Source organism: Dendrobium catenatum, unplaced genomic scaffold, assembly GCF_001605985.2.
Source record: "Dendrobium catenatum unplaced genomic scaffold, ASM160598v2 fragScaff_scaffold_1482, whole genome shotgun sequence".
NCBI lineage: Eukaryota > Viridiplantae > Streptophyta > Magnoliopsida > Asparagales > Orchidaceae > Dendrobium > Dendrobium catenatum.
Genome location: NW_021319944.1, coordinates 2,214,968 through 2,230,970, shown reverse-complemented (window position 1 = coordinate 2,230,970; position 16,003 = coordinate 2,214,968). Strand labels below are relative to the sequence as shown.

At 34.0% G+C, this 16,003-nt stretch overlaps 1 protein-coding gene across 1 annotated transcript; it reads right to left on the bottom strand.

The window, feature by feature from the left end:
- Positions 1–1,040: 1,040 nt before the first annotated feature.
- Positions 1,041–15,296, bottom strand: LOC110115786 (malate dehydrogenase). Its single transcript, XM_020849155.2, has 7 exons — positions 15,137–15,296; positions 4,496–4,654; positions 4,207–4,382; positions 3,661–3,938; positions 2,998–3,133; positions 2,823–2,934; positions 1,041–1,417 (listed from the first exon to the last, which is right to left on the bottom strand). The coding sequence occupies exons 1-7, from the start codon at positions 15,177–15,179 to the stop codon at positions 1,323–1,325; spliced, it is 999 nt and encodes a 332-aa protein (XP_020704814.1). The 5' UTR covers positions 15,180–15,296; the 3' UTR covers positions 1,041–1,322.
- Positions 15,297–16,003: the final 707 nt, after the last annotated feature.

The following is a 16,003-nucleotide window of genomic DNA, read 5'->3' as shown; positions in this document are numbered from 1 at the left end:
TGTATATATTTTTTTATAAGTAATGAATACAAATGTATATTTATGATTGGATAAATAGATTTATTTATGTTGGTATTTAATATTGATAAAAATTAATTAGATATTTCTCATTACTGAAATATTAAAAAATAAAAAGAAAAATTCTTCCAAATTTATATTTGATTTAAACGAGAATTTGACTTTTAATAGAACACAATGGAGAAAAAGGATTCATGTAGCCGACCCCACGTAGTGGAATAAAGACTTGATGTTGTTGTTGTATTTAAAATATATCTAAATTATAATCACTTGCAACCAACTAGCCCCTAACTAAAAATAAAATAAAAACAGGGGGAAAAAAATAATGTCAAAAAATCTATTTGGATAAAATGAAAAGACCTATACCTGTTGAAACAGCTTAGACTAATAACAAAAAGGATTACAATTAGGTACCAATTTTTTCTATAATTGCAGATATCGTTAACAATATTAAGTAATGCAAAATTGCCGTAATTGTAATGAAATTCTAAACACGATTCCAAACAACACACAATTCATCTATTTAAGGTAATTAGCATCATTTTATGCAATAAATTGAAGTAACAATCTTCGGTAACTGAAAAAAGAAAAAAAATTTATACATTTTAACGGAAAAAAGATTGCCAAAACCACCTTTAGCCATTGATAGATCACGAATTTATAAGAAAATAAATAAATAACAGTAAACAGTAGAAAGCCTGGTAAGAAATCCCTCCTGTAATCTGCTTTTGGACTTGATTGTTTCATGCTTGATTAATAACTTATTTTCCTGGATGGCTTTTAACTTTTGAATATTCTTTTAAGGTTTTTTTTTTTTTCCAATTATAGTATAATTGAAACTTAGTGATTGTTCTCTATTATATAGTCATCAATTGATCTGATCTAAAACTGTATTGATCTTTTTAAAGATATTAAGAAACCTTCAAATAAAAAACTATTCAAAGAATATTCTAAAAACATTACAGAAAATCACCCTGTAACACATACTTTTATCGATCAAAACCGGCCAATTAGTCCAGAGGTGCCAAACAGAAAAAATGACATTATTCCCATGTAAAGGGTCTGGTTAGAGTAAGTTTTAAAAAGATAACACATTTTTTACCACCTGAGAGCCCACCGCCCTTCACTGGTATGCAACAGTGTGCATCAAAATACAATAAATATATAGTTCATAATCTCACAGGGAAAATAAAAACTGGTGGCAGTTCAACAACTTATAAACCAGTTGTTTCAGTAAAAAGTCTATTTTATTCAAAATTCAACGGTGCAAAACCTGACTTGCTGAATGGCGACTCAGGGATAATTTATGAGAGGCATGAGTACGCCAGAGCCTTTTCCTCGGTAAGCTCTTCAGCCGTCGCATCCAGCTTCTTCCTTGAGAATTCATCAATTGAGAGTCCTGAACAAGTATGAACATATAGCATAAACTAAAAATAAAAAATAAATATACTAAACGAAATAAAAGAAAATTAAATAAAGGCACAGAAAGACTTTATATTGAATAGAAAATAGATTAAACTAATAAAAGACATAAAATACAGCCAACGTTGCTTATGCTTCAGCATTTGGGTTTTACTAAAGCAGGCTATGTATGGTATGCACCAGAACTAAAATTGTATCACTAGGAAATAGTTAAGCGGGTTCAAATTTAAAATATATTGAAATTATCTCAAGCTTAATTGATTAGTACGTTGAATGACTTAGGAATGTAAGTAAAATTCTTGGGATGAGAAATACTCCGGACAAACCGATTAGTACGTTCAAATTATCTCAGCTAATTCTATTAAGAAAGCATTAAACAGATTCAATATGTCCACAGCAAAATCTGTGACTACTTCGCCACTCTAAACTCTCTTAACATATAGCAAAAATTCTCTCTACCTAGCTAGATGGTTAATTAATGTATATTAAAACGAGAAGCATTAAACTTGATATTACATCATTGGGAGATGTTTTCAAGTTATTATTCTTATAAATAATAAAATATCAATTCTCCATTTTTCAAACTTCATCACATCTCCTTTTGCCACTTGCATTGGCTAGGCCACCACCTCCCTATACATCAAAGTAAAGACTCCATACAATAGGAAGTCCAACATTCTCTATAAAATGATCATTCTAAAGAATATCTTGAATGACTAATAAAAAGAGCATAATATTTTAATAATATTGCTACGAGAATAGAATTTCATTCCAATACAAAACATATTCATCTTAAACATCACTTTATCTAAGGTCCATTCGAAGAAAGTATCATGCTATTGAAATCATATTTAAATATGCTTAGCTCAAGCAAACAAAATCTAGGCTTAGCCTAGATATTCAGCCTGAATCAGCTTCTACATACCTAAACAGGATTGAGCAATGCGATGTTTAATCCTGATCTATATCAACCAATAACCCCTCATCTAGCTTTAAAGGTTTCATAAACTTAATTGATCAGAGTTGGGAGATGAACAAAACCGATGTAATCCTAAGAACCATATATTTTTACTTTTTGCTAAAAGGATGGGATTTCCAACCCTTTCTTTATAGGACCTAGCATGAATTATGAGTTCTCATACCTTAAATTCATACACAGATGAAAAACGGCCCATTTTGTTAATAAATCAAAGCTTGTAGTCAGCCGTTCCTATCGCAAATTCTTCAGGAATAAAGACTCATTTTTCTCGGACATTTTAGCTCAAGGCTTCAGAAAAGGAAAATAACATTGAACTATACAACAAATTATTGACTAAAAGAAATCACACAACAGAAATCAGGTACGTAATTAATTAGAGAATTCACAGAATAATTAAACATACCCTGAACAATAGACCACTCTCCATCACGGCATGTCACAGGGAAAGAATAAATCAACCCAGCTGGTACATTGTAAGATCCATCAGAGTATACACCCATGGAAACCCAAGTTGCCTGCATTGAGAGAAGTGTCATAAATTTGTATGGGAAATAAAGGAATCAGCTTAAGAAAATGACCTCTGGGGTCCCAAGGACCCAATCACGAATGTGATCACAAGCCGAACTTGCAGCAGAGAGTGCACTCGAGAGTTTCCTAGCTTTGATGATAGCGGCACCACGTTGTTGCACAGTTGCAATGAATTCTCCTCTCAGCCTGCACAAGAAATTTCCATGAGTGTATTGGCAGCGTCATAATTGCTTGATTTCCTTGACGCTATAAACAGTACCCACAAGACAACCATTATGCACGGGTTGCGCTAGTTTGGTTCACTGTAAGTGTCCAAAGTGATTGAATTTCACTTCAAGATGAATGTTTAAACGTTTGTTGAAAGTGGTGGAATAGATTTCAACTTCTTGAAAATTATCTCCAAAAAAAGTAAGAAGTGTGCTTCAATCTAGAAGGATATAAAGACATGTTCAGTTTTGCTTTTTGATTTTAATAATACTAATGATAAACTAAAATATTACTTATACTTTTAATAATAATAAAATAATACAAAATTAATATGAGAGGGTAAAAATAAAACCTCTTAAAATCCAAACAAACACAAGAAATGAGCTACTGCAAAACAAGCAAATGCCAATTCACTTCAATGCAACTCCTACAATTGAGATTTAATACTTCCAAACACTAATAACGAAACAAACTAAACCTAACAGTATCTTATGTATTATTCATACCACTCATCATCAGCAACAAGTTCGCGGACATGCTTTTCACCATGTTGAGCTTTCACCGTAGCATGGCTTACATCAGGGTATTGAGTAGATGAATGGTTCCCCCATATAATGACATTCTTAACATCACTGACTTGAACATTTAGTCGCTCAGAAATCTGACCAAGTGCCCTGTTGTGATCTAACCGTGTCAAACAAGTTATGTTCTTCTCCGGTATAGATGGAGCAAACTCCTTCAATATGAGGGCATTGGTATTGGCTGGATTAGCCACAACCAAGACCTACAGAAAAGTACACCATAAAGTATCATCATAAAAAGCTAACTTCGCATATAATTATTGTTAAATCAGTACTTCTACCACGGAAATAAAGAGAGTCCAAAGAATGGCCACAAATAATTGGCATTAAAAAGATCAATAGACTTCAGCCAAGATGACAATAAGCCAAAGCCTTGTAAATTTCTAGACGAAGCCACTAGAAAGAAGAGAAAGCATAGCTAAAGCATCAAAAATTTTGCATCCAAAAAGGAAAAAAATTAAAAAAATGAACCTTGCAGCCGGCTGCTGCATGCTGTTCAAGGGCTGCAGCTTGTGACTTGTAGATAGATACATTCTTTGACATCACATCCTTCCTTTCCATACCTTCCTTCCTTGGGTACCCACCAACCATCACAGCTATATTGACTCCAGTGCAAGCCTCAATAACATCAATTGTAGCAACAACTCCTGTAAAATAAACATTAGAACATACCTTCAAACAATCTTTGATGACAAATATTTTAAGAGAGAAAAAAACTATGCTGGGAAAGAATACTGAATTTCAGGTAGCAACAAATTACCCTTAAGGAGTGGGAATGCAGCATCAATCAACTCCATTTTAACGCCATTGAGAGCTTCTGCAGCGGGTGGAATGTCAAGCAAATGCAACCTAACAGGCTGGTCAGGACCAAGCATTACACCCCGAGCAATCATCGGTACAAGAGCATACCCAATTTGCCCTACAAATTTGTTGTTCAAGATTCAAGATAAGAAAAAACTACATGCTGCAACTAAAAAAACAAAATATTAAAATAAAAGAAAGCTATATCTAAACAATGATCTTTTTTATAAAATAGTTATCAAACAGACAAGCTATTTCCATTTGGAGCACGAAGAAATTTCCTTAGGAGTTCCTCAATAATCTTTATAAGAGGCACTTTGAATGAAATATTCTTATTACTAGTCCAGAAACTTTACACGACTGGAAAGTTGAAAAGACAATAAACGTTATAGCCCACCAAGCCAAAAGGCTATACACCCATTTTAGGGTCTAACATGCTGGTGATCAGTAATGAAACTGCCATGGCTAAATACCAGTGCATGATAGTTCACAACCCGACAACGGTGTTGCTTGATATTTTAGGATAAAGCTCTACAGAAGATAAAAAAGAACTGTCGGATTCAATCAAATGAGCTAGAGCTCGTAGTCTTAGGTTCATAAACCAGAAGCAGAGTTTTCTGCTTCCTTTATAAATGCCGAGTGGATTTTGATGTATGCCCTAAATCAAAACCAGATTTTAAAATTCAATAAACACAGCCATGATTAAAAATAGAGGATAAAATGATAGCTTGGAGGATGTAACAAAGTTTCTAAACTCTAAAAAACTGCTAGCTCAAGAGAACTAAAATGCCAAGGGAATGGCTGGTTTCAGCCAATGTCTAAAATGTAGTTACTCTGTTAAAACAAGTCGTCACAAAAAACACCCAAACTTTATGTGAAAGCACCAATTATGAGTGAATACTATGAACAACAAAATAATACCAAAAGGGTCAACCACAACAAAGATACCAAAATTTATATGATTTGGTCAAAGCAAGCCTACAGCTATGAGAGGTGAGAGAGGATCTGATCCATAATAAAGAATTTGCACAAATGTACAAATAAAGTAACAAAGTCCCTAACAGAAATACACACAACCTCACCACAAAACAGAAGCTCCAAACCCCTCAAGTCTACAAAATAGAGGATGACGTAAGAGATGTAAAAAAAAAATATTGAAAAATATCAAAAATTACTCACTTCAAAACTCCTTAAGAGAGCATCTGGTGCAATTTTCACACTCAACAGTGCTTTCAGTTCATTGAGATAGTGTTCCACCATTATAAAAATGAATTTTATTTGCATCCTCTTCCTATTTCTCTCTTCACTAAGTCTATTTCTAAAAACGATCAACTCTTTTGCTACTCACAACAAATTATTCAAGCCCAACCACAACCCTTTACTCAAGATGTTAATCCATGCATGGCCACCTAAGGCACTTTATTTATAGGATACTATGGAATTATTTTAATATAATCAAATTTAACTTTTAATTCTCAATGATCTAAAATAACAAATTATGCCTCTAAATCTTCAAAATTATTATTATTATTATTAGAGAAGACTTTGCAATAAAACCATCTCCAATAATCTCTCTCGACTTTGTCCTTGTTTATTTCCAAAAAAAGTATAACCTTTTCATACGTAAATAATAGTGTAAAGTGTTCCAACATGAATGATGAAATTAAAGTAGCTTAACTAGAGGTTGCATCCAGCAAAATACAAAGTCTACTAACTCTCTTTGCCTTCATGATAACTAGTGCCACTACAAGAAAATCGCGTATTTCCGACGGATTTTCCGGCGGATTTTCCGGCGTATTTCCGACGGATTACAATGAAATATTTTCGACATGTTTTTTGTAGCTTTTCCGGCGAGTTTTTCGCCTGATTTTCGACGAATTTGTTTCCGGCGGACTTTCAGACAGATTTTGAATTTTACTAATTTCTAAAAAACTATTTTTGCAATTTAAATGATTAACAATTTTATAGCTCATTTAATTAATTACTAATTATTAATTATTTTAATTAATTAATAATTTAATAATATATCTTAATTATAATAACTTTAATTTTTGTTTTAATTTATTCTTAATTAAATAATTAAAATAAGTTATTAAACTACTAATCAATTAAATATTGATTTAATAACTTATTTTAATTAATAATTAATTGAATGGCTTATTTATTAATTTTATTATTTATTTCTTTTTATTAGATTTTATTATTGCTACTATGATTTAAATATAATATAGATCAGATTATATCATTTTTTGTAATGCAGCAAAGCGGAAGACTCCTTCAAAATTTTTCAACAGGTTCAAGGTTCGAACCATGGAAGCGACGCGCGGGGGCAGTCTGGCGGGGCCCGTTCGGGCTGGCCTGGTGGGCCGGGCGGCCTGGGTGCGTGGAGAGTTGCGGGCACGGGCTGTGCTCGCGGGACAAGGCGGCTGGGCAAGCGTGGGGAACGGGCTGGGGGTAGTAAATATTTTTTTTAATTGATTTTAAGTTATTCTGGCGGAGTTTTTCCGCCGGACCGTCGCCAGAAAAAATTCCGCCGGAAAAATTTTCCGGCGGATTTTTTTACGACGGAAAAGTTTTCCAACGCTCAAATTACCATCGCAACTTTTTTTGCCGGAAATTTTTGAAATCCGCCTGAACATTCAGTTTTTTTCCGCCGAAAAGACGCGATTTTCCTGTAGTGTGCACCCAAACCTTAGAACTTCAACATCTCTTGTAAAATGCATCATGCATCACTGAGTGCACTCAAAGATATCAAATTCTTTCTCACATCCAATACATGCCAAAACATCATCCAATATCTTAATCACATCATCATCCACCCCCAAGTTCACAATTTCATAATTAACTATCTTGCACACCAAGTTGTTTCTCATTTGCATATAGCCAACCAAACACAGCTTATGAGTGGAAAATAACTCCTTATTAAAGAACATATGCTATGAGCAAGCTGAATCTAAAATCCACCAATTAGTGCTATGAACTCTATTAATCCTAAAAAAAAAGTATAACTTATAATTGAATTAGACCAATCTATAACAACAAGCATCAAATGACTTGTCCTAATTATAGTTTTCATTCGAATGCTTACACCCTTTTAAAAACACGGGGATTTTCCCTTACCATCATTTCTTCTAATAATTGATGCAAGTAATTTCCTTGACCATACCATGAAAATTAATCTTATCATGATTAAAAATATATCCTTCTTAGAAGATCTCCCCCTAACCAACAATCCCTAAGGTAGCTTTTTATCTCCTAACACCTTAAGCTTAGCAACTACATCTTCAAAAAAAAGTTAATTCTTAACATCATGTAATCTGACTGTATATCTTCCATGCAACATTGTGTCATGAAAATACCTATTAGTGAAAGATAAAGACCATAATAATAGAAACTTTTTATTCTTATTACCAATCATCAATCACATCAATATTCCACAATCCAAAATAATTGAATTAAACTCATTATGGTTTAATTGGCATACCTTCCTGCATTTGTAGCAAGTATTTGTAATAAAATTTTTAGAGATGATTTTGATCATGTGCAACAACCACAACACCTTCGTGGTTATTTCCTCAAAGACCCTATCAAGACCTTATTTGCAAAATTTATTGCTATAAAAGAAAGAACTTATAATCCACATCTATATTATATTATTCAACCATGATCTCAAGCATGTTTGCACGCTGTATAAGTGACATCACAAGTTCCTATTGGATTAGACTACCATAAATCTTGATTCTCCAAATTCTAAAAAATTTCAATCCTACAACGTTTAGATCTCAAACTTTATAGCCATTATATTACGCATCAAGCTCCAATATAAATTGTCAGTAAAACACTAACTTTTATGTGAAAGCCCAAAGTAGGAAAAAAAGCGATGATATATATAAAGTGGAATTAAAAATGACCAAGCATCACAAATACAAAAAACTCATTTTCATGGAAAAGAATAGATGATTCATTTCACCAAAGAGAAACCACACAAGTGCAAATGAGGGGTGGAAGAAAACACTATTCCCCAAAATTAAGTACTCTTAATGTCAACATGAAAGAGAAGGCTTAAATTTCTCAAGTCAACCAAATAAAGAATAACTCAAAGGAGATGAATAAAGAAATACCAAAAGCTACCCACTTCAAAAATCCAAAAAAAAAAAAATGAACGGATCCATATCTTTATGGTATCGATAAAAATTTTATGGCTTCCCCAATCATATTTCCTCCATTATTTTTTTTTCTCTCCTCTTCTCTTTCTTTTCTTCTTCAATTATTTTCCTCACTTCCCCAATCATATTTCCCACAGGTAGGAGTGTAAACAAGTTAGAACTTGTAAACTATGGAGACAAATATAACAAGCTCAAGTATGTTGAAAAGCTAAAAATCTTGTATCTGATGATTATCAAGTCAATCAACACATTTTTAACAAGAAAATGATCAAAATTGTCTCTCAACTCTTTGTGAGGGATCAAAATAGCCCCCAGCTATTTTGAGGGACTAATTTGGTCATTCAACTCCTCCAAATGAGACTTTTTTAGTCCTGCCATCTAATGGTAAAATTGATGGTGTTAAGTACAAGGGTAATTTAATCTTTTTTAATTAAAATATTTAATAAATGTAATTTTTTAGGATTATAATTTTTGTAAAAATGTTTATTAAACTTTTCTTTAATAAAAAAATTATACATAATTTTAGTTTTAGTAATTATACATAACTTCTTTAATAATAAAAATTAAACTTTTCTTTTCTCAACTCTCAACAACTCTTAAGGGTTGTTTATTATATTTATAATTATTAATTCTAATTATTGTTACAAAATAATTAATATAAATAATATAATTAAAATTTAAATTAATTATCAACTAATTTAAGTAAATAATTATTTATTTATTTATTTATTTATTTATTATATTCTAAATTAATTTTTTAACTTTTCTTTACCCCTTCTCCACTATTCGTTGCTCTTCGACTTCACCTCCTTCACGTGACGTGTAGAGTTTTGAACGACTAGCTAAATAAGTTCTTTGCCTCCTTCGAAGACGTTCCTTCCTGTCGGATCTGAAATCACACTTCATCATTCGTCTGTTCGATCAGAAATAACAACGATGACCGAAGCCTTCTCGTTGTGAAGGTAGCCATCTTTCTTCCCATCACGTGCTTCTTCGACTAAATCGACTGCGATCGGAAGTAACGACGATGACGAGAGCTTGCTCGTTGCGAACGTAGCCATCTTTCTTCCAATTGCGCCCTTCTTCAGCCAAATCGATTGCGATCGGAAGTAACGACGATGACAAGTGCTTGCTCGTTGCGAAGGTAGCCATCTTTCTCCGTTTGTGCACTTCTTCTTTGCTTGCTCCGATAATACCCTCCTGTCCATCTTACTTTTCTGTTTAAAATTGATGGCATGACCAAAATAGTCCCATTTGGAGGGGTTGAGTGACCAAATTGGTCCCTGAAAATAATTGGGGACAATTTGGTCCCTCACAAAGAGTTTATGGATCATTTTGATCATTTTCTCCATTTTTAACTTATGAATTTGTTTGCATGAAAATTAAATTTATGATTTTTTATAATAACATATCCATTAAGATCCATAAAACTTTAAATATATGTTTTCTTGAATATATTCAATGGATTTAATAATAAAATGCATAAGTAAAATGAATTTTATGCTTATGTATACATATATACACCAACTTAATATTTTTTAATAATGAACTCTTATCAAGCCTAATATTATCGAATGGGTTTCTTGTTCATGTTCAACTCATTAGCAAACAATCTGAAAAATCTTATTTCAACTCAAATTATTTACTTCAACAACAAAAAACATGAACAATTATCTTGCTTAACATATGTTGTTTATGAATATCCACCCCTACTTACAACAGATAGCTCCTCTTCACAAATCTTGCTAAACTATTCAAATCTAGTCGTCGATGCTTCACTAAAGATATTAATCCATGCATGGCATACATAATGTATTCTTATTTACATAATACCAAGGAGGTTATTTTAAATCTAATCAAATTTAAATTTTGATTTAAAATTATCTAAAATAGTAAATTCAAATAGTTTTCAAACTTGCTTTACAAAACTAAGAAATAACTATTTTTAATCCTAAAAAACTCCCTACTTAAAGTTTTTATACAACAAGGAAAAATGTATGGATTAATCAAACAATGATTTAAGGGATTAGATAGATAGTAGAGCATTTAATTAGAAACGTAATCACACATTTTTAATAATTATATGATCATACATTATAAAAGATCAAAACAAAATATTTAATGCAATGATTCCTTTCCAATATAGATGTTAGCAATTACTTAAAATATGCCATATACAGATAAAAATAATAGACAGTAATCATGTGTTGCATGATTGAATATAGCAAAAAACAATAAGTTCAATTAACATTAAATGTTGCTAATTATTCACTACGACCAAGAAATTAACTAATTAAGAAATCATATTGCAAATAAAGTTAAAAATTGAACAATTAATGATTGTTATAATCAATGTTTAAAATTGCGTATTCGGGTATTGAGGCGTTTTTCGTTAGTGAGGCGAGGCGTAAGTCTCAAGGCGTTTTGAGGCGTAAGCCTCAAAATCAAAAGATTGTGTAAACATAAAATGATAAATTTTTTATATACTAATGAGTGAATAATATAAAACATAAAAAAGCATAAGATATGAAGTGAAATCAAAATATCTCAATAATAAGACAACATGAAATATAGTTCAACTCAAAATTCTATCTTTTCCAAATCCAAGTATTCTTTTCATTAACATATAATTCTAATTTCCAAAAATAAATAGCAATGACATATCACATAAGAACTCATAAGTCATCAGCACTGTCATCACTAAGGGGTTCTTCATTTGAATCATCATTATGGTGAATTGCTCTCTCCCCTTCCTCCTCCCCTATAGAGTCCAATGTCGGGTATTTAATTTAAGATTTATGTAAGTTTTAATATATATAGCGTGAGGCGTAAGTCTCAAGCCAATGAGGCGAGGAGGGCCTCAAGGCGGGCCTTAATCCAGTTGAAGCACAAGCCTCATAAAAAAAACTCGAGGCGTAAGCATCGAGGCGTTTTTTACTGGAATTGCGCAAAGGCGAGCCTCATATTGCGCAATTTTAAACCATGGTTATAATAGCAATTAGTCATATTAACAATACAATAACAAAGTTGCTAAACAAAAATAAAGTTCTATTACCATGATTAAATTATAAGAGAAGGGTTAACAAAAAGGTGATGAGAGAGCTACTAGAAATGAGAAAAAAATAGAAAAGTACCCCAAACAGTACTCCCATTAATTTTAGTGCAAATCGGAAAATGCAAGAAACCAAAAGAGATCTTGCATAAGAATTACATTGACAAGACCATGAACCCAATATCATTTTAGTTTCTGTTAAATTCAGATAATTGGAGAGGAAAAAACTTAATTTTATTAGACAAAAAATATCCCTATTTATAGATCTAAACATGATATCTTAATAAAGAACAAATAATTATAGAATCATGCATAATTGCCTAAATATAATCCTTCCTAAATCACCCACCTGAATGTGGAAGGAGATCGGCATAATCCAGGTGAGCCTCCCACGGATTCTCATCCTGCCCATGGGATCAAGTGTCAAGAGACAGCTGGGATTTAATAGAGATTGGTGTGATCCAGGTGAGCCTCCCACATATTCCCATCCTGACCATGGGATCAAGTGTCAAGGGACAGATGGGATTTAACTGAAATCGACATGATCCAAGTGAGCCCTCCACAAATTCCCATCCTGACCGTGGGATCAAGTGTCAGGGGACGACTTGGATTTTAGCACTTCCCCTCAAGCTAAGAAATACAAATAAGTTATTCCCATCAAGGTAATTAATCCCAGAAAAGTAGAGTAATCAAGTTCCTTGGTGCACCATAAAGTCCTTCATTTGGTAAAATTTTTTGGAGAAATTATCTTCAGACATTACAATGGCAAATGGTAACAATGAAGGCTCTATTAAGCAAGTCAACAATGAAGTTTATATTGGTTATAGATAGGATAACAACCACAAGGGAAGGCCGTCAATGAAGGTTTGGCAGTAGGAAAAATTTTGTTTTTAGGGTTGCGGCAAGCTTCAAGGATAGCAACAAAAAAACATGTTTCAAGCGACTCAATAGTCGGCATGCAATTCTCCTCCATCCAAGGTCGTCTGACTCCACCTGAACAGACACTTGTTCGATCAGCCAGTACATGTGCACGCAAGGCCTCTGATCCCTCTGATCGTAAGAGAGAGTGCAGATCCTGCACTCTTGCTTGTCCCTACCCCCACATGAGAGGGAACTCTCAACTCTTTCCAGACACAAGCAAGAGTTTTCAGTCAACTTTGGACGTCACACGCAAGAGGAGCCCTCCCGCTCTATCTCTTCTCAGACTTGGATGCTCAAAAGAGCAGGACTAATATTCCATAGAATTTCGACAATGAAGGTCGGTGGAAGGACCAGTATTCCTCAAAATTCTGGCAATGAAGTTTGGTGATGGAAATATGTATTCCTTAGAATTCCAGTAATGAAGGCTTGTAGTGGGAACCAATATCTTCAAAATTTTGGTAGTGAAAGCCAATGGTGGGAACCTGTTTTCTTCATAATTCCACCAATAAAGGCTGGCTGTGGGAACTTGTATTCCTCAAAATTTTGGCAATGAAGGCTGGTGGAAGGAGCAATATTCCTCAAAGTTCCGGCAATGAAGGCCAGTGGTGGAAACATGTATTCCTCATAATTCCGACAATGAAGGCCGATGGTGGGAACCTATGGAAGCATGCATGCCGGCAGTATTTGATGTAGATGTGGAGGACACGAGAAATTTCGAGGGCGAGACAAAAACTATTCAGACGCACAGTCTCTCGTCCCGTGTAGTTGCATGGTCTCTCGTCCAGACACAAGCTCTTACTTGGCTCCTCTTGGTTCTTCCCCAGACGCAGCGAGAGGAGGCTACCGCATGCGAAAAGCTTCAAGGACGCATGAGCCCACTTGGTTTGGTCGCACGCCCCCTCGTCCCGTTTGGTTGCACGCACACAAGAGGGATTCACGAGACGCTCGTCTTTCTTGATCGAATGTAAAGACTGCAAAATGATGCAATCTCTCTCCTCTTGGTTGGACATACGCAGGAACGAACAAGCCAGAAACTCGCTCATTTTCATTTATGAAGGGAAGGCCTGGCCTTCCCTCTAGAAAGTTCGGCAGTAAAAAAAAAAAACTTAGAATTCCAGCCAAGGCAATAAAGGCTCTGATCCATGTTAAATTCAGAGGGTTGGAAAGGGAAAAGCTTTAATTTTATTAGACAAAACTATCCCTATTTATAGATCTATATAGGATTTCTCAATAAAGAAACAAATAATTATTGAATCATACATAATTGCCAATATAATCTTCCTAAATCAACCACCCGAATATGGAAGGAGCTCAACCAGTGATGCCTATGTATGGTACAACCATACAAACTTATGTATTTCTTCCAAAATTGCAATTGAGGTAAGTTTACCTGATATGATGCAAACCAAGCATTCATACCCAAGTTGCCTATAGCCTAGTCGTAAATGTTTGAGTTATCCTAAAAAAGTGCCTAGATTATATGATTTTTAGTTGCATAAACCAAACAAGAGGATAAAAAAAAACTCTAGGAGCAAGGAACAAAAATCCTAGCCCAAGGATCCCATGCATTAGACCTTGATGGCATAAGACACATAAGTTCCGTGCAATGGAACATGTGTGGGATTGACAATTTCATTAGGGATCCTACAAGGATCTTTCTTGACAAATGCTATCGGTATTCATGGGATTCATGTCTGCAAGTTTACTAGCATAGGATTCCATGCAAGCAAAAACAAACTCTTAACCCTCAGCATAGTAAGTCATGGAAAAATCCAAAGTGGATGAAAGTGATGAGGTAAAAGGTTAAGAAGATAATAAAGTTAGTATTATAATAATTAATTTAGTTGACTTTCAAATATGGATACTTCAACATCAAATTTAAAAAAGAATTTGTTTCCATTAAAGGGATAAACCATGGGTAGGTTTTCACATATTTCCCTTCGAGAAAAATAGTCGTGCATTTCCGAGCAAGATTGCTAGTAATCAGTGTTCATCATTGACCCGCATCAACTCAAAATAATCACAATATTTTGCGCTTATGTCAGAATCAAGCTAGCAAACATCAATATAATATGAAGATAACTTAGAACAGTAGATCGGGGCCTAGGAAATTAGGAACCACGATAATCACAGCTGCCTTAGTAAAATCACCAGTCACAAACCCACTAACTAAACAGAGTTTCTGTTCATGGAAACATCCAACTATAAGTAATTAACTAAACTCTAGCATTAATCAGGCGCACGATAGGCCCGTGAATCTAGATTAGCTACGCCAGACTGAACGACTATCACCTGGATCATCAAAGATGTAAACGATCCAGAGAAATTTTTTTGACGAAAAATAAAAATAAAAAAACTTAGTTACTGCAGGATCCGTGACCTATCAATGAGATTAAACCAGTATGGAAAGGGATCCAATCGATGTAGATCTGCAAAGCAAAGGAAAGGTGAAATCACGAACCTGCGGCACCGGTTACAAGAACGCTAATTGGATCCTTTGCCATCGGAACTTTGGAGATAATGGCAGGAAATGCTACGAGCGCGCAGAAGAGAGCGAGAGCCCAATTGAATGGAGACGACGCCTCCGCCAAGGGGATAGAAAATTTATTGAGCCGAACAGATTTTTCGGTCGTCCCAAGCCACGGAATAAATTAATTAATAATTATCCAGGAGATTTTTTTTTTCAATACCTGGACAAAAAAAAAAGGAAAATTTTTTTTTTCAATACCTGAACAAAAAAAAACTATGATGCAAAATTTTCGTTGGCCATTCGTTTCTCCAAAAGATCACGTCGTGCACTTAATTAGTCCTAAAACTATACACGTTTTTTAATATAAAATGAATAATATCGTGGATGAATATGGTAAAATGAAGTGAGGTTTATAGATAATTTTAGGGGTGTAAGTGAGATGAACAGATTAGTTAGCTAGTTCGAACTCAGCTTCATAAATGACTCTCGAGTTAAATTTGATGAGCTAACGAGTCAACTTGAGATAGTCTTGACTCAACTCGCAAGCTGGTGAGTCGGATACCTTTAAGTAATTCTTTATTATTTTTCTTATACTTTTTCATGCTCGTAGAATAAAGCTCGTGATTGAGCTCAAGCTCGAACTCTATTAATGAATCAAGCTCAAACTCAAATTAGAAGTGACTCAAGCCCGACTTCAATCATTAACACTCCTAGTGGAGTTAACAGTAATAATGATACAATTTTATGTTCACAATGAAGCAATTTTTTAAGAGAGAACTTTTTACTTAAAATTAGGAGATTTAAAGCGGGCCTGGAGAAACATGTGACCCATTATAGCCTATATTTTTATTTGTATTA